The sequence below is a fragment of the Podarcis muralis genome, chromosome 11 (genome assembly GCF_964188315.1).
Source record: "Podarcis muralis chromosome 11, rPodMur119.hap1.1, whole genome shotgun sequence".
In the NCBI taxonomy this organism is placed as follows: Eukaryota; Metazoa; Chordata; class Lepidosauria; order Squamata; family Lacertidae; genus Podarcis; species Podarcis muralis.
In genome coordinates this window covers 29,758,841-29,783,485 of record NC_135665.1, presented here as the reverse complement: position 1 = coordinate 29,783,485, position 24,645 = coordinate 29,758,841, and the positions used below count along the sequence as shown (strand labels likewise).

General features: G+C 41.4%; 1 protein-coding gene across 10 annotated transcripts in view; it reads left to right on the top strand.

The window, feature by feature from the left end:
• The window catches only part of CAST (calpastatin), a 62,012-nt gene that overhangs the window by 20,350 nt on the left and 17,017 nt on the right, over window positions 1-24,645 (top strand). For 6 of the 10 annotated variants that reach the window (XM_028747936.2, XM_028747938.2, XM_028747940.2 and 3 more), the window contains 14 exons: window positions 8,079-8,138; window positions 13,060-13,125; window positions 14,192-14,242; window positions 15,398-15,454; window positions 15,544-15,657; window positions 16,193-16,294; window positions 16,372-16,434; window positions 16,760-16,858; window positions 18,638-18,718; window positions 18,806-18,859; window positions 19,924-20,022; window positions 20,124-20,219; window positions 22,268-22,369; window positions 23,475-23,558. In XM_028747936.2, coding sequence (XP_028603769.2) covers window positions 8,079-8,138; window positions 13,060-13,125; window positions 14,192-14,242; window positions 15,398-15,454; window positions 15,544-15,657; window positions 16,193-16,294; window positions 16,372-16,434; window positions 16,760-16,858; window positions 18,638-18,718; window positions 18,806-18,859; window positions 19,924-20,022; window positions 20,124-20,219; window positions 22,268-22,369; window positions 23,475-23,558 — 1,128 coding nt within the window. Of the gene's footprint in view, window positions 1-1,556; window positions 1,698-8,078; window positions 8,139-13,059; window positions 13,126-14,191; window positions 14,243-15,397; window positions 15,455-15,543; window positions 15,658-16,192; window positions 16,295-16,371; window positions 16,435-16,759; window positions 16,859-18,637; window positions 18,719-18,805; window positions 18,860-19,923; window positions 20,023-20,123; window positions 20,220-22,267; window positions 22,370-23,474; window positions 23,559-24,645 lie in introns of those variants that run through there. The other 4 variants (XM_028747939.2, XM_077936201.1, XM_077936202.1 and 1 more) reach the window with 3 other exon arrangements.

The following is a 24,645-nucleotide window of genomic DNA, read 5'->3' as shown; positions in this document are numbered from 1 at the left end:
TTTTACTGAAGGCTGTGTTCTGTTTTGAGTTTTTATTATCTCTGAGTTGTGCTCCTCTGATTTTAATTATTGTGAGTTGACTTGGTTGGGAGGGGTTGGTGAAGCAGACTGGTAATGCAGAGCTGCCACAATGGCATCACTGCCATTTACCTGGATGGTGTCGGGGCACAGTGGTGGCAGGTCTGGGGTTATGTGGACAAATTGGTGTCAACACCAGTTGGCACTTTCCTAATGGATGAGATTTCCAGAAGTTTAGCTGAGCCATTAATGCAGCTTGTTCAGTGTTTATCTATTTCACATATATAGTGTTATAAGAGGAAATATTTATTTTTAGAGTGGTGGCGAAATATCTGTAGGAAACTATCATTTTGGATCTACTTTTTCTGTTATTTTCCACCCTGACTGCTAGCAGCTCTCCAGATTGCGTTTTTTTGCCTGCTCTTCTAGCTAGGATTATTTTAAGTGGAATGTCTGGGGTGGACCACGGAAGCTTCTGCACATGACGTATGCACTCTGCAAGTGTGCTATGGTTTGTCCCCATCTATATATTATGCATATAGTAAGGAAAACCTGAAGCACTACAGCTCCTATAAGCTGATGTTCTTTTTAATTTGTTCCCTGGCTCTAACAGTTTTATGTGCAGCAGTAAAATATTGTCTGATAAAGAGAATGTTACATGTTCTATACAGTGCACACTAAAATGGCTTTATTGCTATATAGAATTCAAAAGCAACATTTTGAAAATATAGTTCTCTTCCTCTCTGTATTCTGGATTAAGAGAAGTTGCCAAACAAATTTCAATATGCAAATAATTTGTTTTTTTAAAATATTCAGAATAGTTTCAAAAGATATGTGGTACATTGTTGTCGATGTTTTCATATAACAGTGTTAACATGCTGAATATTTATTTAGAAATCAAGCTAGAGTCATATTATGAAGAGTTTCAAATATTTTTGTGCCCACAGATTCTTCCTGGTGAATAAACAAGAGCAGTGAAAGGGCTGCCTTAACTGGTTTTTGTAATGCATTTATACGTTATAGAGCGGTCTTCAGGCTATATATCCCCAAACTCAGCCCTCCAGATGTTTTGACACTACAACTCCCATCATCCCTAGCTAACAGGACCAGTGATCAGGGATAATGGGAGTTGTAGTCCCAGATATCTAGAGGGCTGAGTTTGGGGGGTGCCTGCTATATGCCTTTCCAAATTTGGTTAAACAAAATCCCCTGCCAGTAGGTTATTAGTACTCCCACTTCAAGCTTCCTTGTGCCTTTGGTAAATCAGAAAATTCAGACGCCTCAATAAAACTTGGTACAGTAATTCAGTTTTGTCTACTGTCTTCTCTTAACTACAAGCCACATAAGTAAAACACCCGCGTTTGACTTTGGCAGCAATTCCTGTTCCATTTTGGCAAAGCCTAGCTGCTGCCTGTCCCCACCTTCCTTGTGAGGATCTCTCAAGTTTATTTGAATATTCATAGAAGGTGGAGCAACTGAGCCTGCAGACTGAGTGTGTCTGCTTGTGCTGTTCGGATTGGTCGTGCTATCTTCACTGGCATGGGTTTGTTCCAGGGGCTGCGTTAAAACTGAAACCATGGCTAGAACTGATACAAACTGAAATGAAAGCAAGATTGCGATAAGGATCCGGTGCAGTCTGTTTACTTACAGCTTGGGAAGGAACATACCAGCTGCCTGGAGTGAGTACTGTTTTTCCGGGATGTTTTATTGCTACTGTCAGTACTGCGGTCTAACTGCGTTACGTACTTCCTGCTTTCTTTTGCTTCTCCAACCCTGCAGTGCTCTTTACTGCAGAACATGAACTGCTGAATTAGTTAGTGTTGTGCTTAGTAAGTGGGCTGGAGCATTTTATTTCTGGAGTTGCAGAGTTTTACAGCTCTTACTCTTGCTTTCTAGCCCTGAGAAGAATAGGCTTTTCTGCAAGGGGCTGCTGACTATCTGGCGTGTTTTTATCAGAAAGGTTGTTGTGAAAGCAGTGACTTGTAAGATCTTAGCAAAATCTCGAGAGTAAGATCTTCATGGCTATAGATCTAATGATTCATAATCTTTTTTTTATTATTAAAAAAAAACCTGAATCGACTGTCATAAGCTCACAATGGTGTCTTACAAATTTGGTGTGTCATTGCTGACTGTCTATTCAGTGTATATTTGGAACCTGTGTAATTCAGGGTGTGGTGATCTCTACAGGATATCTCTCTCTCTGTTCAGGCTTGTCCAGGTAACTATTGTCTCTACCAGCCCAAAGGTGGTGTTTACTTAATATTATATGTATATTATTCCATAACAATGAAGCTGAATGACTAAAGCTGTTGCTAAGCTAACAATAGTAGGAATATGTTTCCGCCCAACCCCCAAAATTATAAACAATTTCCCCCCCTTAATGTTTTAGAAAACAATTATTTTCAGTTTTGGGGTTTGGAGTTAATTGGCTGAGTTAAACTTCAATCCTAAGCATTCTTACCTGGGAGTATGTCCCGCTCAACTCAGTAGAATGTTGAAGCTGAAACTTTCTATATGATGTCTCTGCTCCAGGAAGTGATTTCTTCCATGATGCTGAAGGTTGAAATTGGGAGGCTTGTAATGGCAGGCTTGAGTATGCCCATTTATGTATTATGAACCAACCCCTTCACCTTTGGTGGACGTGCCCAAGGATTAAGGCTTTCTGGGAGATGATATATAATGAAATGAAAAAGGTATTTAAATATACCTTCCCGAAGAAACCAGAGGCCTTTCTCCTGGGCATGGTCGGCCAATTGGTGCCAAAGAAGGATAGAACTTTCTTTATGTATGCCACAACAGCAGCAAGAATACTTATCGCAAAGTATTGGAAGACACAAGATCTACCCACCCTGGAAGAATGGCAGATGAAGGTGATGGACTATATGGAACTGGCGGAAATGACCGGCAGAATCCGAGACCAGGGAGAAGAGTCGGTGGAAGAAGATTGGAAAAAAAGTTTAAAGTCTACTTACAGAAATACTGTAAAATTAATGAATGTTAGAATGATGTTGGATAAGAAGTTAAGTGGTTTTTAGCTATAATGTTATAAGGAATATGAAAAAAATGGATTATTAACAGGTAAACATTTAATGTTATAATATTTTAAGATTAAAGATTAGGATAAACAAAGTGGGAAAGGATTTGCTGAACTAACAAATTGAACTGGAATACAAAAAAGGGAGGTGTGAGGAGGTCCGGGAAACAAGCAAATGAAAGATAAGTAATGGAAAGATGGAATTGTTTTTAACTATTTTTATTTTGTATTTTTCTTTTTTCATTCTGTAATACTTTGAAAACTTTAATAAATATCTTTTAAAAAAATAATGAACCAACCCTGTCCAAGCTGGGATCTAGCTTATCATGTACTCTACTAATCATTACTACCACTGCTCTTTCACTCAAATCACACCTGGCAATGTGTGTGGCAACAAGGATGGCAAGGCATCCATTGAAATGGCATCATTTTCTGTGGTCTCTTCACAGTTTCACCACCATCTTTAGCAGTGGAAAAGCTCTCTTGTTTAAGGAAAGGCAGCAGGGAAGAAAACACACTGCTGCCATCTCTTATAATCATAGAACTGTAGAGAGGGAAGAGATCCCAAGTGTCGTCTAGTCCAGCCTTCTGTAATGCAGTATACCAGAAGGAATCTCTCCCCCCCCCCATGTTCAGCCCAGATGCTGAGGTCCAGCTTCTGAGGATTTCCTCACTGCGAGGTTACAAGGAACCAGGCAGAGGGCCTTCTCGGTAGTGGCCTCCCATCAGATACCAAGGAAATAAACAACTATCTGACTTTTAAAAGACATCTGAAGGCAGCCCTGTTTAGGGAAGTTGTAAATGTTTGATGCTATATCGTGTTTTTAATGTTCTGTTGGGAGCCGCCCAGATTGGCTGGGAAGGCCCAGCCAGATGGGTGGGTATAAGTAATAAATTATTATTATTACTTTGTTGTTGATGATGATGATGATGCAGGAGTCTGAACTAAATCCATGACCGATGACCACCCAACTTCTGTTTAAAAACCTCCCATGAAGGAAAGCCCACAACCTCCTGAGGGAGTCCGTTCTACTGTTGAACACCTCCCACTGTCAGAAAGTACTTCCTGATGTTTAGTCAGAATCTCACTTCTTGTAACTTGAATCCATCGGTTCAGGTCTTACCTTCTGGAGCAGGAGAAAACAAGCTTGCTCCATCTTCCATGTGACAGCCCTTTGGATATTTGAATATGGCTATCATATCTCTCTTATAAATGTTACTCCCCTGCCCTCCTTCAAAAATGACTTGTTTTAGTTTCCCCCTCATCTTCCTACACCAAGTTATGGGAAATGCCCATTTTCCTGTGGGCCAATTAGCTTCATGAAACTTGGAGGTTTTGGATATTTGCTTTTTGGATAACTAGCTCCAGAGCATGGGTAGAGGGCAAACCCAAAGTTCTTCAGTGACAATTTGGCTATTTCCTCCAGTTATCTTTGTGGTGATGACACCACATGGTAGCTGTCATTTGCCTGAATCTTTGAGTGCATGTTGATTATGCACTTTGGGTGTTTAGCAAATAGGATTTGTTAGGGAGTTGATGGCCTGAACTGGGAACCACACTACTTTTATGCTGGGCCATAGTCCATGGTCTGTGTACCACACTCTTGGGCCCCTCTTCAGACATAGTAGACATATTTAATCTGGGGCATTGCCCCAAAGACTGACAGGCAGTAATCCTCTGAATTGGTCAGGTTTGGTTTAAATAGTAGGAGCCTGATCTTCTCCTGCCTCTTGATCAACACAGTAATACCTTTTGCTTGCTACTCTTTAGGCTCCTACTTCCAGCTCAAGACTCTGATCTCTAGGCAATGTTCAAAATTAGCCAGGTGCCAGGCACATTTTGAACCTGCTTTTCAACTGCTTCTAACCAAGTGAAGATGCCTGGGTGCCAGGGTGGCACCTAACATCTTCACCATCTGGGGATCATTGGATCTGGACTGTTTTCACACACCAGTACCCCATCCTGTAGAATTCTATAAGTTATATTTTATCTGCACAATGAGAAAGAATTTCTGGAACCAAAATGGTTTTTCTGTGCAGCCTGAGCAGGAGCAGTCGCCATTAAGAAAAAGAGGTCAGAATAGGCCATTGTATATGTGGACTGTCCCTGGATCAAGTGACTTTTCTTCTTTAACTTCTCAAAGCTCTTAAGCTAGCTCAAGGTTGCCATCTGAACTCACCAGATGTTTAACTGAGAATCAATCACGGTCAGTCCCCCATTTGAAAAATAAGACTTTAGAGCCATCTTGCCCCAAAATGCAACTAGACATTCCATTTTGGCGCCTTCAACCTTGGTGTAAGGAACCATTTGGCGCCTAGCTTATATATCTAAGTATATAATACTGTCTCTAGGAAGCTAAGGTAGAGAGAAACCCTCCAGGTCTAGATTCAGGTCTGACTTATGCCTGCCCTACCTATATTTTGAAGATTCACTGTGAAGCATTTTTTATTCTTTACTACAGCTATTTTAATATTCTATAGCGGTGCTCTGATTTTATCATGAAAATATCCACACTGTGGTTTTGTTCCTGCTGTGTTTTTGAAATCTGAAATTTCTCTCTCTTCCTTTTTCAGTAGAGCCAGATTTATTCAGTGCACCAGGCAGTTCACAATTCTTGTATTATAAACTGGGTGTGCCTCTGGTCAAACACGCTACAATCTCTCCCAAGTTCTGTTTAGCTATGAATCATACAGTTATTACTGGTTACCAGGCAACTCTTTTCATATTTGTTTCCAAGCCCAACATATATATTCACATGGTTCATCAGTGGCAAAACTTTGCTTGTTTATGAACTCAGTGGTAAAAAGCTTTTTATTTTTTAATGGCTGCTTGATAAATATTTGAAAGGAAAACAGCAGAGGAAACAAATAACATTCTGTAGAGTTGCGATGAAGAAAGACATCACTGCAGCATTGGATGTGTACAATGTAAATGTTATTATTGTCTCCTTGCAGTCTTTGTGACAGATTAAATTTCCCTTGGCCCACACTCTTGCCATTTCTTTCTAAGGGTTTTATTACATGTGGTGCTGAAAATCTAAATTGTGATCGTTCTCATTTTAAATAAAAAGCTCCCTCTAGTTTCATGTTCAGTTTCAAACCTGCTCTGTTTATAGTCCAGTTGAAGAACTGATACATAATCAATATAGCTGCTGATCCCATCAAACCATCCTCCTGTGAGTCTTTACAGGTGTGTGCAAGCATAAGAGAGATTGTTATGTAGACCGCCACACACATAGAGGGGAAGGTTTATCCTTTCTCCCCCAGTCATGACTGGGTTAAAATTGTCCTCCTCCAGGCCTAAGAAACCTTGGCTTATTATATTGTTCTCCCTGAGTATCTCATCTCCAGTCTAAAGAGTTTGCCATGAGCTGCTGTTCTCTTTCCATGATTACTGCTTTGATCTCAACTCCTCACTGGCTCTTTTTTTTACTTTTTACTTCACACTTGCCTATGGTCCCTCTGATGTTTATTTGCTGCTCTGGAACCACAGGGCTGTTTCTCACCCACTTGGGGACTGACAATTTGCTTCCCCAAGTCCTGGAATCCAATTGCCTCAAATCTGGCAGTTTAAGTAGGGTAGGTATGGGACTTGCTTATATGGCAAGGGTGGTGGCAGCCTCTTCCAGATGCATGTTTACTCCATGACAATAATGAATGTGACTCATTTTAGAGAGGCTTGGAACAGATACTTGTCCTGTATCCAGGAGGAGGAAGACTCTGAACAAGTAACTTGATTACATGAAGGTGGCTTACTGTAGAATGAAAGTATGACTTCATTGCCTAGCATTTACTTGTTGGAAAAATATAGGTGGATAATATAGTCAAATTACATAGTGAAAGCCTTTTGGCATGCCATTCAGAAACTATTGAAGTTGAGTCTGTCACTGAAGACATGTACTTAACAATAGAATATCTGCTTGCCACATTTTATGCAACGAGGGTGCAAAAGAAAATGGTTTTTCGAATTTGGTAAAACAGAAAATTTAAATAAGGGACCTGTTCCATGTGGCTCCTATGTAAATGTAAAACTCTTAGTTTGGACTTGCCAGAGCCTACAACCACTTATTTCAAATGATAGCTCAGTTGGTAGAGCATGAGCCCCATGTTAGGTAAAAGATTCTGGCACTGCCGGGGTTTGGACTAGATGATGTTCGTGGTTCCTTCCAACTCTACAGTTCTGTAATTCTGAGTTTTAATGTTTTCTTCAGGCCAGCTCTGGAAAGCTTGGATTAAGATGGGATTGTTAGCCTGGTTGTTTTCAATAAATAATTTTGGCAGTATAATGACTCTTAAAGAGATAATTATAAGCACAAATACATCTTTGGTTTCAGTACATCATTAACCTTCATATTGAAGAAAGGTGGGAGGAAAGGTTAATATCTTAACATTAATTGGTTTTGTAAGCAGCCTGTAATAATTGCTGTTCTGTGCCCTTTCATTTCTCCTGTGTCCTTGCATTTTTCTTAAGTCTAGCAATGTTGGTTTGCCCCTATTAAGAGATTATCAAAACATAATCCACCCTTGAACAACTTGCTTAGTATTATCAATTTCATTTCATTCTATTGGTTATCTGTAACCCACTTTTCATTCCAGAAGGAAACCAAACATGGCTAATAAAAAACATCTGTGTCTGATATAAGCACTTCAGGTTATTCTGACTATTCAAGCTTCTACTTGTTTATAGCACATTCTCCCCCCCCCCTGAAAAAAACCCCTTTGCACTTTAGTTCAGTCCTACCACTAATGAATGCGTATGTTACATCTTGTTTAATCTTGTAATGAGCCTATGGAATTTTGGTTATTTGTGTATTTAAACACAACTCCCCATTCATTATATGCTCTGTGCAATTTGTGGGGGAAAGGATCAGTGTTCACATCTATCAATGAACATCCAAGATCAATGAGAGCTTTGGGATACAGATTTGCAACTTGCTGTATTGGGATGGAATTCTAAAATATATAAAAATACTTAACTCCCATTGGTGGGCAATTAATTCACATCCTTTTTTTTTGCACATTGTAGGCTCAGTCTTCTTCCACGGTTTCCTCAAAGGCACCCACTATGAAGCCTTCTGAAACAAAGGTATGTCTTCTGAAAAAGGATAAGCAAGTGTCCATTTATACCAGTCTGATTCTGTGCTACTTTTACAGCAGCTGTTATTATAAGAAATTGCTATGTGATCTTTTTCCATCTCCGAGCACTTATAAGTGAGTGCAAGTTGCTGACTGACCCAAGAAGTAGGGTTTAACACAAGAGTTTAACACTACTGGTGTACTATCAGTGTTAACTCCCATCAAAATGCTTTATATGAGCTAGTAATAAATGTTAACAGTGCTTAAGAACTGTTGTGGAGAGCAATTCTGTTGTGATCACATATCATTGGCTGTATGGAAATTGCACCACTTATTCAACCAATTCCTACTGATATGGTTTCAGCGCTTAGATTTGAATGGAATGTCCACAATCAGTTTCTCTAAAACAACAACAGCATATAGGTGATGCTAATCTTTGTTTTATGTGTCAGGTGAAATTATATGTCTCAATTTGCTCATATGTGCATAACTGATAGGCAATCTTTATTCCTTTGCAACTAATAGTGTTTAGTCATATATGCAACTCCCTAGACAACATTCCTTCTTTCGAGAGAGGATAGTAGTGAGTTGAAATTGTCATTGCTTAAGGGGAGGGAAACTTTCCCAGGTGGGTCAGTAATTGACCATGTAAAATTGCATGTTCTATTTTACCTCCTCATCCCCATAACCTTGATTCCTAAATTTCTCATTTTCTGACTTCATCAAATCCTTCAGCAGGCTAACCACATAAAAACAAGTCTATCTCATTCTGCCTGTTATGTAATCAGTCCCACTGTTGCAGAATTCAACCAGGCTCAAATACTGTCTCTACCAGCACGCAGAACAATTCACAATAAAATAAAAACTATATTATAAAGGTTTTTTAAATATCCAATTGCTTCAATCAATTTTTAAAGTAATGAACTCCACATAACTGAGAGACATCAACTGATACATAGTGTGGACTGGGCTGGGGAACCTGAGACCCAGGGCCTCCAGCTCTCTCTGTCTGGAGCTTAAGACTTTCTCCAGGCTACACCTGCCATGGGAGCTTTTGCCTGACTGGAATATGTCCTGAGCTGTGATAGCACCCTTTGCTTGCCTGGATGGGAGAGATGTATGTAGAAAACTTGTGTGTGGTAGGAATATACCGTATTTTTCGCTCTATAAGACACACCTGACTATAAGACGCACCTAGTTTTTAGAGGAGGAAAACAAGAAAAGCCAGCAAGAGCCACAGACATGCTCGCTCGGCGTGGCTCTTAAAAGGTAGAGCGGCTCTTGTTGGCTTTTCTGGGAGGTGGGAGAAGGGACTGACTGGCTGCCCTCCGTCCCTTCTCCCACCTCCCTGAAAAGCCAGACCAAGCTGCACAGCTATCTCTGAAGCCTGCATAGCAAGAGGGAGAACTGCGCAACGCCTCTTGTTGTGCTGCCTTCCCAATGAAGCAGGATGAGGGATGGAAGGGAGCCATAGGGAGCCCCTTCCGTCCCTCATCCTGCTTCGCTGGGAAGCCAGCAGACCAAGAGGCACTGCACAGCTCTCCCTCGTGCTGTGCTGGCTTCAGCGATAGCTGCGCAGCCTGCATTTGCGCCATAAGACGCACACACATTTCCCCTTACTTTTTAGGAGGAAAAAAGTGTGTCTTATGGAGCGACAAATACAGTAGTTTACTGCACCAAGGTAAGAATCACATTACTTGATCTATCTGGTTTTGCCTTTGGTTGCATCCTCCACCAGCATGCAGCTCCTAAAAGCTTCTGTACAAGGGGATGCAGCCCTCCAGCTGAAAAAGATCCCCTACTCCTGGTCTAGAGTATTTAGCTTCTATTAACTTGCTTACTTGGCAGTTGTAAATCACGTTTCTGTTAAGGCAGGTTTGTCACGACTTGTCAATGTAAGCCAAACTCTGAGAGAGCTGTTCTTGCGCGCTGGTGTTCACCTTCATGGGACTGGCACTCAAGTGCTCATATAAACAGGCAAAGTGGGCATCCTATTTATAGATTCAAATGACTACTAGAAGCACTTGGCACGTTCCTTACCTTGTTAGAGAGGGCACCAAAAACCCAGCTCTAGAAATGCAGAGCCTGTTTTTGCACACAATTTAGATCAGACTAGAAATGTTCTGCTCTTCTCTTGTGAACAAAATAAAGGATCAATCTTCCTCTTTCCTATGTGTGAATTGTACCTGTGTGATACCTTTGCTTTGTAGAAGTTGCTTAATGTAGCAAGAAGAGAAGTCACAGAGGAATACTGAGGTGGCTGAGTCAGGCCTTCAAAGCGCCTATTAATAATCTTTTCTGCAAAATTTAAATCACCCAGTCACCTTTGAAATTACATGGTAAACTAAAGTTCTGTGCATTCTGCTTAGGGTAGTGTTGCAATTTGGAATGAGGGATATCTGCTTACTTCTTAGATCTCTGTCTTTCATACCTCCGAAACTTGTTGAAACAAAAAAAGGGGTGTGCCTTTTCCTCATATTCCTTTTGCCTTGATCTACCTGATGGGGAGTTGCCTTACTAAAGAGCAGGACTTTAGATTAGGAGGTTATCAATGCTTGTTGGAGAAGAAGTGGTTGAAAATCATTCTTAACTGCTCTAGCTTCCTTGATTGCAGGAAGAGAGAGCATTAATCCTTTTGCTTCCCTATATGTTTCAGTAATTGCTTTTCTGCCTAACCCAGAAGTGGGTCTCTCTTACAGTGAAGTGGTACATAAATGGCATGAAGAAAATGTATAGGAAGCTGCCATTTGCTATTATCAAACAGCAGCTTCCCATGCCATAAAACCACTTTGAAAACTGAAGGGAAACTTATTGATATGGCAATAGTGGTCTCCTTTTCAAAAGGAAAAAAAAGTCATTGATCCCACCGGAAATCTTCTAGCCCCTTGGGTGTACTTAAAAGAGATCTCTTAATCTGAGCCACTATATATATATAATTTTCAGGTATATTTTCCATTTTTATCCTCATGGCTCAGGTACAGAAGCACATAAAATTGTGAGCAGATTTTGTGTTAAAATGGGACCCTTTCTGTCCTCAGACTGCAAGTAAAAGGTAAAGGTAAAGGTACCCCTGCCCGTACGGGCCAGTCTTGACAGACTCTAGGGTTGTGCGCCCATCTCACTCAAGAGCCTGGGGGCCAGCGCTGTCCGGAGACACTTCCGGGTCACGTGGCCAGCGTGACATCGCTGCTCTGGCGAGCCAGAGCCACACACGGAAACACCGTTTACCTTCCCGCTGGTAAGCGGTCCCTATTTATCTACTTGCACCCGGGGGTGCTTTCGAACTGCTAGGTTGGCAGGCGCTGGGCCCGAGCAACGGGAGCGCACTCCGCCGCGGGGATTCGAACCGCCGACCTTTCTATCGGCAAGCCCTAGGTGCTGAGGCTTTTACCCACAGCACCACCCGCACCCCAACCAGACTGCAAGTACCACTGGCCTATTCCCAGTCCTATTCTTCTTCTGTCTTTCCCATGCAACCCATTTCTTTTGTCCATGAGCTAGATTCTTTCTGAATTTTAAACTTGACTTCCATCCACAATTATATTGACAATCTCTTAGCATTACTTACACAACACAAGGGCTGGAAAAAGAATAGACTCGGTTTCCAGGACAGCTACTTTGGATAAAGCAAGGGGATCTCTCCCATCCTCTTCAAATGGGTGCTACCCTTTGCAGCAATGCCCACATGGCCTCCGGCGGTGAAGAAAGGGTACCCCAACTCCACCCCACCCCCTCTGCTCCTGTAGCTTTAAGGTGGGATTTGTGCTGGTTGGCTAAGAAGTGAAGGCCATCAGTGCAACTGAGTTCAGAAAGAGGCAACTTAATGGAAAAGAGAATGAGGATGGGAATCAACAAGAAGAAGCTGCAAATGCAGCTGAAGGATCATCTATTGAATATATTTTCACAGCTCAGCTCTTGCAATGCATAATATTACATAAAACAATCAGTCAGTATATGCCCTGTTCTCTAACAGTATTATCCTGTTTACCCAGAAGTCCTGTTTAGTTTCCTGAAACATAGTCTCTTTCTAGTAAGTGTGCAGAGCATTGCAACCTAATAACTCAAGCCAGTGATGCAGCATAAACACTGCAGGAAAGGCTATGCTCAATTCAGTTCCATTGTTTTCTTCTCTTGCTTTGATGTGTTTTATGGCTGTAAACCTTCTGTGCAGAATAGGAAGCTGGAAAAGACATTGTTCTAATTGGTACCTAAATTCAGTGTTACTTTTAACGCAAGCGCAACACTTACTTGATCTTCACAACTGTTGGCAGTTGTTAATTTTTTGGATGCCTGTTACTTGTATGTTCTGGGGGAAAGAGAGTTGGGGAGAGGTGAACAGAGGCATAGCCCTGCCATGTGTTTCCATACCTTTCCAAGACAAGTCTCTCCAGGTCAGTGTGACTTTTAAAGAATATGGCTAAAGCTGCGTAGGAAGCTGACTCAGACAATTAGTCCATCTAGCTCAGTATTGTCAACACAGATCGGCAGTAGCTTTCCAGGATTTTAGGCAGGAGTCTCTTCCAACCCTCTCTGCAGATGCCAGTAACTGAATCTGGGAATTTTTGTATGGCAAGGCTGTGTCCTACCAATAAGCCTTTCACCAAAGGGGAAAGTTTTCACCATTACAAGGAATACATGGGTACATATGGTGTTCAGACATGCACCTGCTAATTCCTGTAACGTGCACCTGTGCTGGAAACGAGGGTGGAACACATGTTGGCACGGAAGCTCTTATTACTGAAAATGTCGTGTTTAAAAATTCAACCTTTCATAAAATAAAACACTTCCTCAGAAAGCCTTTAAAAAGGAAAGGCAATTTCCTTTTCAGTGCTTTATGTTCTAAAACAGCCTCCCCTGTTTTTGAAAGACATTTCCTTGGCATGCCTTACACAATTTCTGTAAGCACCCTGAGTTTGTGCTCTCAATATTAGGCTTCTTCAAGCCAGCAAAAGGCCAGTGGAGTGGAATCCCACAAAAGGAAACGAAACAAGAAGCAGGTGAAAAGAGATTGGTTTGTGTGTGTGCGTTTGAAAATAACACCAGCTACACCAGCAGCATGTGCACATTCATCAGTCTTGAACTAATAAACTTCATTTTATGTCTGTCTTTAGTTGCATATAGTCACGCTGCAATCTTTTCCAAAGCATACAGTCCGCCATGGAAATAAACCACCAAACGTAATTTCATCTGTGTCCTTGTTCTTGTGGCGTGACAGTACTAGCTAGAGATGCGTGGTGGCTAATATCCATGTAGTGGTTGAACTTCACTATTGGAGAACTATATGGATACAGCTATAGCAGACTTGTTTGGGCTACAAGACAAACAGAACACCTAGGATTTCCTGCTCTTCCTTTGTGTTTATAATGGAGGTCTTGCGTACTTATAAAATGTGTGCCTGTGTGGCTTGTGTGTGTGTATATATATAGGCACTAGAGAGTGCTTCAGGTCAAATTTTAGAATGATGGCTAATCCAGAATAAAACATGTAACACTTGAGTTGAAGTGAGCAATTTATAGCTGTGTTGCTTGTGTTCTTTGAGAGCTTTAAAAAGCGCTTGTTGGTTCAATGATAGTAAAGCTGCTCCCGAGGTCTCACTTGCTATAAATTCTCTCTCCTGACTGGGAATTCTCTCCCCTCTCTTTCCATTCCAATCCACCATTTAAATTGCTCTTCCCACATAATTCCTCAACACTTGGATTTTATAATTCCTTAACTGTCTGCCTGTGTTTATGCTCTGCTTCATTTCATTCTGCTAGCTTCACGGTTAATAAGCAATCTTGTGCCACACAAGAGTTAAGAATTCATTGGTCAATTAAAATACGGCTTTCAAAAAAGCCTCATGGGAGTCATAGTTTTATTTTTTTTACTCCTTAGCTATCGGTTCAAAATATTGCAATCCCTATCAGTAACAGCTCTCAGAGGTTTGTTCTGCTGTAGCCAATGAATGTTCCCGACTTTGTTCATGCTGTTTCTGCTTGTAAATATTGTTGCATTCTAAGGAATATCAATTTATTTTTTTAATATAATAATTGGCTTTTTCGTTTGACATTGTTCATATTGTAGGCAGCCCAAAAAGCCAAAGCAGAAGCTGAAAAAGCTGCACAGTTAGCTAAGGTAAGGTAACATACATTTATGTTTTGAATTGCTGTGCCTGAACTAATATCTCATAATCATTTAAATATGTGATGAAGCTCACTTGTTTGACTAATCATTATTTGTTTTAAACAAAAATTCTGGGTTTCATAACCTATTAGGTTTAATTCAGGGCCTTCTGAATGTGTTATCAGTCTATTAGGTTGCTTTCAATGGGATGTTGTAATGCCTATTCTGCAGCTTACAATAACTCTGAAAAAGAAAATAGTGGCTTTCTGACAGTAGCAGCTTGCCCAGTTGACTATCCCTGCCCATTTCCCATTTCCGCACAGTGTCAAAGGAAAGCAGCCTGGAATTAAGTTGCACTGAAATCAGTGGAGATAACACTTAGTTCCTAGATGCATTTTAATAAGAGCAAATGAGCTCTTAGGGAAAAGCAGGATACAAAACAAGAGGAATAAATGGCTTCCATTATGCACTTAATCTGGCATAAACAAATATGGTTTGTAAACTATGTATCAGTAAACGGGCTTGCATTAGCACAGTGGCTGTTAGTTTTTAGGAACATTGCCTGTGCAAATGCATGTCCACAAAGATGTCAATAAGGGGGGAAGACAGCAGCACCAGGAGAGCAAATGATGCAAAGACCCTCCTCGCACTCGGGGAATGAAGACTTAGAATACAAGTCCCATAGTTACTGGGCACAAAATGAGTTGCACAGGGTCACTTAAAACCATGGCAAAACCTGCACATATCACTTCTGCCTAGAAATAATGAGACAGAGGCAGCCCATCCTATGATTCCCGTGAGTGTATTTCAATCCTTCAGGAAGACTTGTCAGATGGAGAGGTGGGCTGTAAGTCAGTGCAGATTCAGTCGAAGGCTTGCTTGCAGGGGCTGTGCTCATCCCAGATTCATTCAGATTTTGACATTCAGAGGGGGTGTTTACTTCACCAAGCACCCCTAATTTTAATGCAGTTGTGCTCATAGACATGTGATACAAATACAACTTTTGGATTTTTGGACAATGTTCAGGCTTGTATTGTTCCATCACAGAGAAAATACTTTTGACTATTACTTTCTTCATTGTGCAGACTAGTTTGTTTACATTTTATCTGTAACTGTTTGTTTACATTTAAATTTGATCAATTATATTGCTATCTCTTTTTCACACAGCCAGATGATTCTCAGTCTAAACGCTCATCAGAAGAGAAGCAAAAAGAACCTGGAGGGGTAATTTTTATTTTACTTACTAGGAGATATAATTCTTTACAATGCAAATTTATGTAAGAGCATTAATCTTTTTATGTGTGTGCATGTAGGCAAAAAGCCAAAGCAAACCTGTAGTGGAACCTAAGCAACCAAGTACTGGAAAAGTGCCCTCTGGTCAGATTGACAAGACAACAACGCAGCCGACATCCAAAGAAGAACCAAAGGTAAAATAGAAGCAGAAAAACCTTCCGAAAGCTTTTGAGTGGCACTCCCAAGGTTAGGTATCTAAAGTATTTGCCCCAAAGGATGGGACAAAATTGAATAAAACCCAGCTTTAACTGGACCAATGCAAGGATTAATACCATTTTATCAACATAAATAAGTTGAATAAATGATTTGCATTTTTCCTGCTTTTTTCTAGTTATAAATTAATATACTGTAATACATAAATACACTTGGATGTTTTTATTTTTCTTTGCAGTAAAATAATTACAGAACATTAATATTGCTCCCTGTAAGTGTGTGAATAAAACGTGATTTCTTACAGATCATTTTTTTCTGCAAGGCTGACTTTGTAATGTCTGGCTATATGTGTGCTTTCCCATGTTCAGCTTCCCAGCTGTCATGCAATTAAAACTCCAGGAAGGGAAAACATTATGTCCATGCTGCAACCTAGTTTTGTGTAGGTTGTAGTTGGGCTGCCTTAAAATATTAATGGCAAAGTTTCACCTGGACCTCTCTAACTTTTCTCCACTTAAGGCGAAACCTGATGACAAGTCATTGCCCACCAAGGCAGCTGTTGCAGCTGCTGGCACAGCTGGAGCAGCAGCAGCTGCAGGCTTGACTGTTGCAGCTGCAGAGGTGAGTTTAGTGTTAGCATTAATCAGATGCAAATGTAATCCTATGCTTAGTTCTCAGAAATGCATTCTTATTTGCAGACTAAAGAAGGCAAATTGCCAGCCCCAGCCCCAGCTGCTGCAGAAAGTAAACCAGCTGAAAAGGTAAGCAACAGTTCATTTGCTGTCTAGTGAGATCAGTGATGGCCAAACTTGGCCCTCCAGCTGTTTTGGGACTACAACTCCCATCATCCCTGACCACTGGTCCTGCTAGCTAGGGATGATGGGAGTTGTAGTCCCAAAACAGCTGGAGGGCCAGGTTTGGCCATCACTGAGTTAGATCATTCCACAGAATCATAGAGTTGGGAGGGACTACGAGTGTCATCTAGCCCAACCCCTTGCAATGCAGGAATATTTTTTGCTGAATTTGGGAGGGAAATCTATAAGTTATCTGAAGTGCCATGTACTTCATAAAAATCTTTTTTTCTAGTCTGACATAGATGCTGCCTTAGATGATTTAATTGATACCCTTGGAGGTCCTGAAGAAAACGAGCCACCTACTCCTGAATATACTGGACCAACAGTTTCGGTATGAGATCTCCTGTATTTAAAGAGCCTTATTTATTAGGCCTGTGTTTGTGAGCTTATTTGTTTTGGTAGCAGTAGCCTTTTTTGTATATGAATTTGTACTTCAAATCATTAGTGAACTTGATCTGAATAAAAAAAATTCCTTCCAGTAGCACCTTAAAGACCAACTAAGTTAGTTCTTGGTATGAGCTTTCGTGTGCATGCACACGAAAGCTCATACCAAGAACTAACTTAGTTGGTCTTTAAGGTGCTACTGGAAGGAATTTTTTTTGTTTTGACTATGGCAGACCAACACGGCTACCTATCTGTAACTTGATCTGAATAGTACATTATAGGATTAGACAGATTCATGGAGGACAAGGCTACGAGTGGCTATTAGCCACTGCTATTTTTGTAGAAAAAGAAGTGCTGGAGCTCACCATGAACTTCTCCCTTGTTCTCTTAGAATGGTAATGGCACCCACCTGAGAGGTGCCAGAACTGAGCTCCAGTGAGCTCTGGCTGGAAAAAAAGCCCTGCTGCCAGCCATTATGTCTTATGTTCAACCTCCACTGTTGGACGGCAGGAGATGCCTATGAATGAACAACAGCTCTGAACTTATCCGTAGCAGGGAACTGCAGTTTGTTCTAAAGTGAAAACAGAAGCTCTCTTCCTCTCCTTCTCTCACACATGGAAAAGTGGTGAAGGAGGCGCATACAAGCCTGAGGCTCATGCCGTCTTACTCGAAAACATCTAAAACACAGTTTAGAATGGATGGATGGTTGCCTGGACTGGACCTCTCCCTTTCTTTTCCTGTTGTTGAGAATTAGGTTATCTTCATCCTCACCATAAACTGGGCTCGAAGCCTAGATTGTCATTGGATCTCTCCATTTTCCAACTTCTAAATTTAGAAAAATACATAATCTGTTTGCAAAAACAGCAAGACTTTGTAGAAGTCCTTTCAGCAATGTTTAAAAAAGCATCTGAATCGAGGGAACCCAGTTAGGGCCAAACTTGAAAATACGTATTTGGATTTAACATGCACTTGTTGTTTTTTGTTTTTTTAAATACATCTAGCAATAGATGGCTTGGGACCTGATAATTTTCCCGACTGGGTATAGAGTGGAAGTGTAACTCTTTATTCCCATGGAAGAGGGAATGTGTGAGCTTGAGACTCCTGCAATCTTGTTCATGGTAATCTAAACCAGACATCCCCATCCTTGTGCTTTCCAGATGTTTTGGATTATAATTCCCATCATCCTCAACCAGCATGGCCAGTGGTCAGACATGACTGGGAGTTGTAATCCAAAACTTCTAGAGGGCAACAGCTTGGGGAAAGCTGATCTAAACTATGGTTCACTGCTTGTGAACCTGTATGATTTATATTTTTAACCATGTTTTTGAATGAATTATTGTTGTTTTTTGCAGCAACTAGTAAGTTTAGGTGTTAACAAATATTTGAATGTTATTGCTCTGTTTTTTGTAGTAAATCATAATCTTATATGAATGCATTGTATACAGTGGTACCTCAGGTTACATACGCTTCAGGTTACACACCCCGCTAACCCAGAAATGCTCCTTCAGGTTAAGAACTTTGCTTCAAGATGAGAACAGAAATTGTGCTCTGGCGGCGCGGCAGCAGCAGGAGGCCCCATTAGCTAAAGTGGTGCTTCAGCTTAAGAACAGTTTCAGGTTAAGAACAGACCTCCGGAACGAATTAAGTACTTAACCCGAGGTACCACTGTATATTTATACATTAGTCATTGATTTAATGAGTCAACAATATTTTTTACATGATGCAGGACCCAATGTCTTCCTTATATATAGAAGAGCTGGGTAAACGGGAGAGCACAATTCCTCCAGAGTACAGAAAACTCCTAGAGGTAAGTAGTAAAACCAAAACTGTGCCTTGGATGCTTTCTCTACTGCACATTAGTTGCAGTACTCATTCACAAAACTTTGCTTTTCAGGGTAAAGGAGATGGCAAAGCAGTTCCCCCGCCAGTGGCGGTAGGAGAATCTCAGGTATGCTTTATTTATTTGTCACAAAGTGTGAAAATGGAAAATTTATTACTGGTTTTTGAAGATACGCCTAGTGCTTTATAAACTTTGCATTGTAATCAATGGGATGGATGGTGGTTTTACTCAGAGTAGACCTGTTAACAGACTAAACTTAGCCATGTTAATTAATTTCATTGGGTCAATTCTGAGAAAAACCTAGCTGAATATCACCCTAAATTACTTATGCTTTAGTCCCATTGAAATCAGTTACGGTAGTTATGACCTACACGTGACAATGAGACTGGATACCTCCAGCACATTGTGTGCTGTGCTGTTGCACTTGAGTAGTCTTGGTATTGTTGATATATAAAGGCTTAAATGGTTTAACTACGACTGTGCTGGCTTAATTGGCTTCTAGTATACAGCTGTGGTTCATGTATAGCCAATGCTAAAATCTCTTCATTCAATTTATGTTGGAAGTCAGTAGCTAGACTCTAGAAATTGATAGATGTTGCATGCAAGAGATATTTATGCTAGTTGATTCACCACAACATGTAGTGGTCCCTGAATCAAGGGATCAATATTTGGATCCAGATCATAATCTGCTATTTGTCCATTGCTGATGCAGACTGCCACAGGGCAGAATTGCAAACGACTGAAGGAGTAATTCAGAATAGTTTGTAATTCTGCAGTTCCCTTAGCAGATTGTGGGTTGCAGACACAAATCATCTGCAAAATCCTCCTGTTTTTATAAGCAGTCTCCCCATCAAGAGGTAGATTGTCAGCTCTTGACCCGAGATGGCAACCTGTTTTTCTAAAAACTCCAGGGCATAAGTATATTTATGTGGGGAGAGTGATTCTCACTCCAGTGTCTTTTCTTCTGCCCCATTTCCCTTTCTGCTGCTACTTCAGGACTGGGAAAATAAGCCACTGTAACTTCCACAGAGTTGCTAGAGTAAGAGATTTAGTTCAGGATTTGACAACCCTACAGCACAGCTCTGCATCCATAAATGTGCAAATGTCCTCAAACTGCAAGCTGCTGTTGGGCAACTGGTGAAAAGCGTAACCCAGTTTGTGTTTTCATTTAGCCAACAATGACAGATGATGACCTTGCAGATGCTCTGTCATCTGATTTTACTTGCAGTGCTGTAACATCTGCTGGAGAGAAGAAAGACTTGCCAAAAGAGGTACTGGTTTTGCTATCTTTTTGAAAGGGCGTCTTTATTAGACTTAAAATCTGAATCCTGTGAAAAACTCAACACGTTTAAATTGTTTCATGTTTTAAAAGAAGCCTGCAGAAGAAGGTGAACACCTACAAGCACAGTCTGCAAGTTTGATCAGCAGTTCAGCTCCTCCAAAAGAAAAGAAAGCCAGAATGGAAGAGGTATAAATTAAGTACTCTGATCCCCTACCCCACTGAAATAACCACGCAGAACCTGCTATCCTAAAATAGTATTACAAAGTTATAGAGAGAGAAAGGGTGAGCATGCAAAGACTCCCTGGGCTCCACATAAATTAAGGTAAAGGTAAAGGTACCCCTGCCCGTATGGGCCAGTCTTGACAGACTCTGGGGTTGTGCGCCCATCTCACTCAAGAGGCCGGGGGCCAGCGCTGTCCACAGACACTTCCGGGTCACGTGGCCAGCGTGACATCGCTGTTCTGGCGAGCCAGAGCCGCACACGGAAACGCTGTTTACCTTCCCGCTAGAAAGCGGTCCCTATTTATCTACTTGTACCCGAAGGTGCTTTCGAACTGCTAGGTTGGCAGGCGCTGGGACCGAGCAGCAGGAGCACACCCCGCCGCGGGGATTCGAACCGCTGACCTTTCGATCGGCAAGCTCTAGGCGCTGAGGCTTTTACCCACAGCGCCACCTGCGTCCCTCCACATAAATTATATATGCTCAAACTGTAATATAAGAGTCAGTGCTAAATCTTGTTTAGTCAAAAGGTATTTAAGCTTTTGAAGACTGGGCTGCAACCTATTGGAGGAAGGTACATTTATATTAAGAAACCACCTGCCTTCTTGCATCCCCCTTCTTTACTTCAGCATCCCCCTTTGCCTTTAAAATCTGGGGGATGGTGATGGTGCATTTGTGCATAAGATTCCAGGTGTGCACACACTTGTGGATTGGAAACAGTTGTGGATTTAAAAGTTTCACCTTTTTACGAATCAATTACTCATTCTGAAATAACTTCTGTTTGGCTGCTATTGTGAAATCACTTGAAACAGTGCAGGTTAGAAACTTTTGAACCTTTGGATACGCAGCCTGAATCTGTAGTAAAAAGGTTCCAAACTAAAATATACTGCAAAAACGAAATATAACCCTCATTTTGGCCATAAGTAGCCTTTTAAATGGATGTGACGGTTAGGGATTCAAAATGTTACCTATACTGTATTGGTTGTTTGAGTCAGGATGTGATTTAACTTCCTTTGTTGCTCTAAGACAGGCACCCCCAACCTTTGGCCCTCCAGATGTTTTGGACTACAATTCCCATAATCCCTGACCACTGGTCCTGTTAGCTAGGGATCATGGGAGTTGTAGGCCAAAACAGGGCTGCAGGTTGGGGGTGCCTGCTCTAAGAGGTGGTTTTTCCTTTCTGACAAATGAATGCTCCCTTGCTTTATCTGGGTGCATCTGGGTGCTGGCCTGGCTTCTGTTTTTCCTTTCCGCTTGAGTAAGGTATCACTGTGTATAGCCTTTCCATTGCCTACTAATATTAAGGATATTGGATGAACTTAACACTATATTATTTGTTTTGAAATACTGTTATCCTGCCTTCAAAGGTTAAAACTTCCTTGAGGTGGTTTGCAGAAGCCAAACAAACAAAATACATTTTATTTCTCATATATGCATTTAAAAAAAGCCACATTCACCCGCTGCCTCCAGATATTGGAGAATAATAAGCATTAAGTGGCTGGAAATAACACCCAGTCATTTTATTTACCTGAAGTTAGACAGCAGTCCAACAACCTATAGGAAATTTAGGTAAATAGGAATTTATATCAGTGGGCTTTCTCCATATAGTGTCATTTTCTTTGTCTGAGTTCACCGTTCTTGGACCACAAATAAAATACTTGGATCAAGTTTCAAGACCCAGAGATGGATTTAGTAGTGGCAAAATGCACAAGCCTCAGCCATTCTGGTTCACTTACAATTTAGCTTCTGCTACAGAAAAGCTAGATTCCTACAGATATGGTGCTTGAAGTGGCTTGACATGTTGCCCAATAGCTGAAGAATACACAGCTTACCCTCCTACACTGCAATGTTTTAGACAGAGTGTCTAGATTACAGTATCCTGCTGCTTAAGGATGCCAGATTCATCAGTGTACCACCGTAACTGGAGTCCTAATAATCTCAGTATATATTGCATCTATTGTGAGACATATGCTGTTTTTATAGCCCATGGTCATTTTTATCACTTTGCAATGCAGGCAGCCCTTAGTGACAGCGCCTTGGATGCTCTTGTGGATACACTTGGCATGCCAGAACCGGAACCGGAAGTAGATCTTAGCTCCATTGTGGAAGTGGAAGAGGTATTATTTACACTGCGAAATTTTGCAAAACATGCCAGAAAAAATACTGCTTTGTCTGCTGCTAGCAGAAACCTTCGAAAGCGTTTTGAATTCTATGGTAGTAGTAGCTAGTGGCCTGCTTCTCTGCTGAACTACAATGTAGCTTCATCAGTGTGGGAATGTGAGAGAATGACTGGGAAGACTTCTGTTAACAAGCAGTTTTGCAGTACTGTATGACCTTTTTTAAAAAATAAAACACACCCAAGGCTGCAATCTTGCGCACATCTAATTGGGCAAGGCAAGACTTGCTCCTGAGTAAATATAATAGGATTGGGTTGCAAGTGAATCAATTGCTTTATAAATAATTAGTACATGATTGATGCCACTTAAAGTCTTGAAACTATGTAGACATGCATAAATTGTGGATGACCCTTGGGGTCCCTTCCAACGCTACAATTCTAGGATTCTGCGCCCCATTGACTTCAGTGTGTTAAATGCATGATGAAAATGTTGCTTGTGATAGTAATTCAGCTGAAAAATGCTTAATTTTGGCTGGATTGCTCTCTTCAGATGTGTAGCAAAAGCAACAGGAAATATGCAAATGCTATAAAGGAATACTTTAATTCACAGAAATTGCCCGATGCATTTTAAGTTTTGCCTAGTTATTTCTTCAAGCTTTTATAGTTCCTATAAAAGAAATAAGAGTTCTTTCTTAGTTAATCTTGAGAAACAGAGCTGACAAGGCTAGAAATGTATTGGGCCACTTCAGATAAAATGTGTTTTTTATTAGTATTTTCAGGATCCTCCACCTCTGACCCCGAATAAATGTTGCAGATACAGTACCTATAACAGTCCTTTGGCATCTGTAATATGTATGCATGCTATTTTATTTAGTTTAGGAAAAAGGAAAAATATAGATTCAAAAATTATGAGTTGCCTGCAGGAGAAATAGGGGTTGGAGGAAGCAGAAATAATGCCAAATATGAGGGGGGTGGGTGTGTATGCATAGAAATACGTTTAAAATTTAACACATTTCTATGGCACAATCACCCTGACTTCCAGCTTGCTTGCAAAAGATCCAGCAATGCAATTCAAGTGTTGACACGTTGTGATTCTTTCTATTCAGCCAAAGGCCAAAGAAAGGAAGGAGAAGAAACCTGGTGAACGCGACGACACAATCCCTCCTGAGTACAGATTAAAACCAGAATTGGTAAAGTTCTCATCTCTCCTTTTCATTTTCATATAAAATCCTAGATTTTACCATACTGAGCTCATGTTAAGAAAAATCGAAAAACAACAGCTCTTTCAGCACTCTGTACTCCCTGCTGGCTATGATCCAGCAGCAGCAAGCTAGAGCTAGAAAGCCCCCTCCTCCAATTATTTAAATGTATCTTCTGTTGTCCACCTGCAGATCAGAGTATTGCAAGCAAATGCTTTTGAAGACAGTTTAGAAACTGCAACTAATGCAGAATCCCATGTGCAGATGGTTGACTGGGACCAGATAGTCTGAATGCATAAAACTGATTCTATCCCAGCTAATTCATCTGTCAGTTAGCTTCTGCCATCAATTCACAGTGCTGATTTCTATAGCCTTCTACAGCTTAGGACCCATATACCTTAGAGCAGAGATTTTCAACCTTTTAAAGTCCACAGCTCCCTTGACAAACTATATTCTTTCTGCAGCACCCTTGTGGGGCTCAGGAGCCCAGATACATCACCCCTTGCCTGCAGAGCTGGCAGCCTCCCACCCTTTTTCGAACACCCTCCCTTGTGGAGTGTTCCCTCAGCCACCTCCTCCTCTCCCCTCTCCTTGGGAGTCCTCCGGGCAGCCGTTGCTGCTACCCCTGGTCTCTGAGCTTCCCCTCTGCCCCAAAGAGATGTGCCTCCTCACACTGCCCCACAAGGGCCTGGGACTTACCTGTCTATTTCCAACAGCAAGGGCTGGCGGACCGGTGGACAGTGCTCCCTTACCCGCTTGCTTGTTCACTCCGAGGTTGCCTCAGCTCCTGGCAACCTGCACCCCCTGCCAGCCCCAGAGGCACCATTCGCCTGTGGATCTTGTAGCTAGGGCTGCTGCAACAAACAGTTGTGCAAGCCTTTGGGAGGCAGAGATGCGAGAGGACATCAGAGGAGGGAGGGAAGGAAAGAAGGACAGAGGCCACAGTTGCCTGTGGGCCCCCATGGCCATCATTCAAGGCATCCCAGGGTGCCACGGCATACTGGTTGAAAACCACTGCCTTAGTGCTTTCCCCCATATGAACCTACCTGGGCCCTGCAATTGTGTGTGTCTGGGGGAG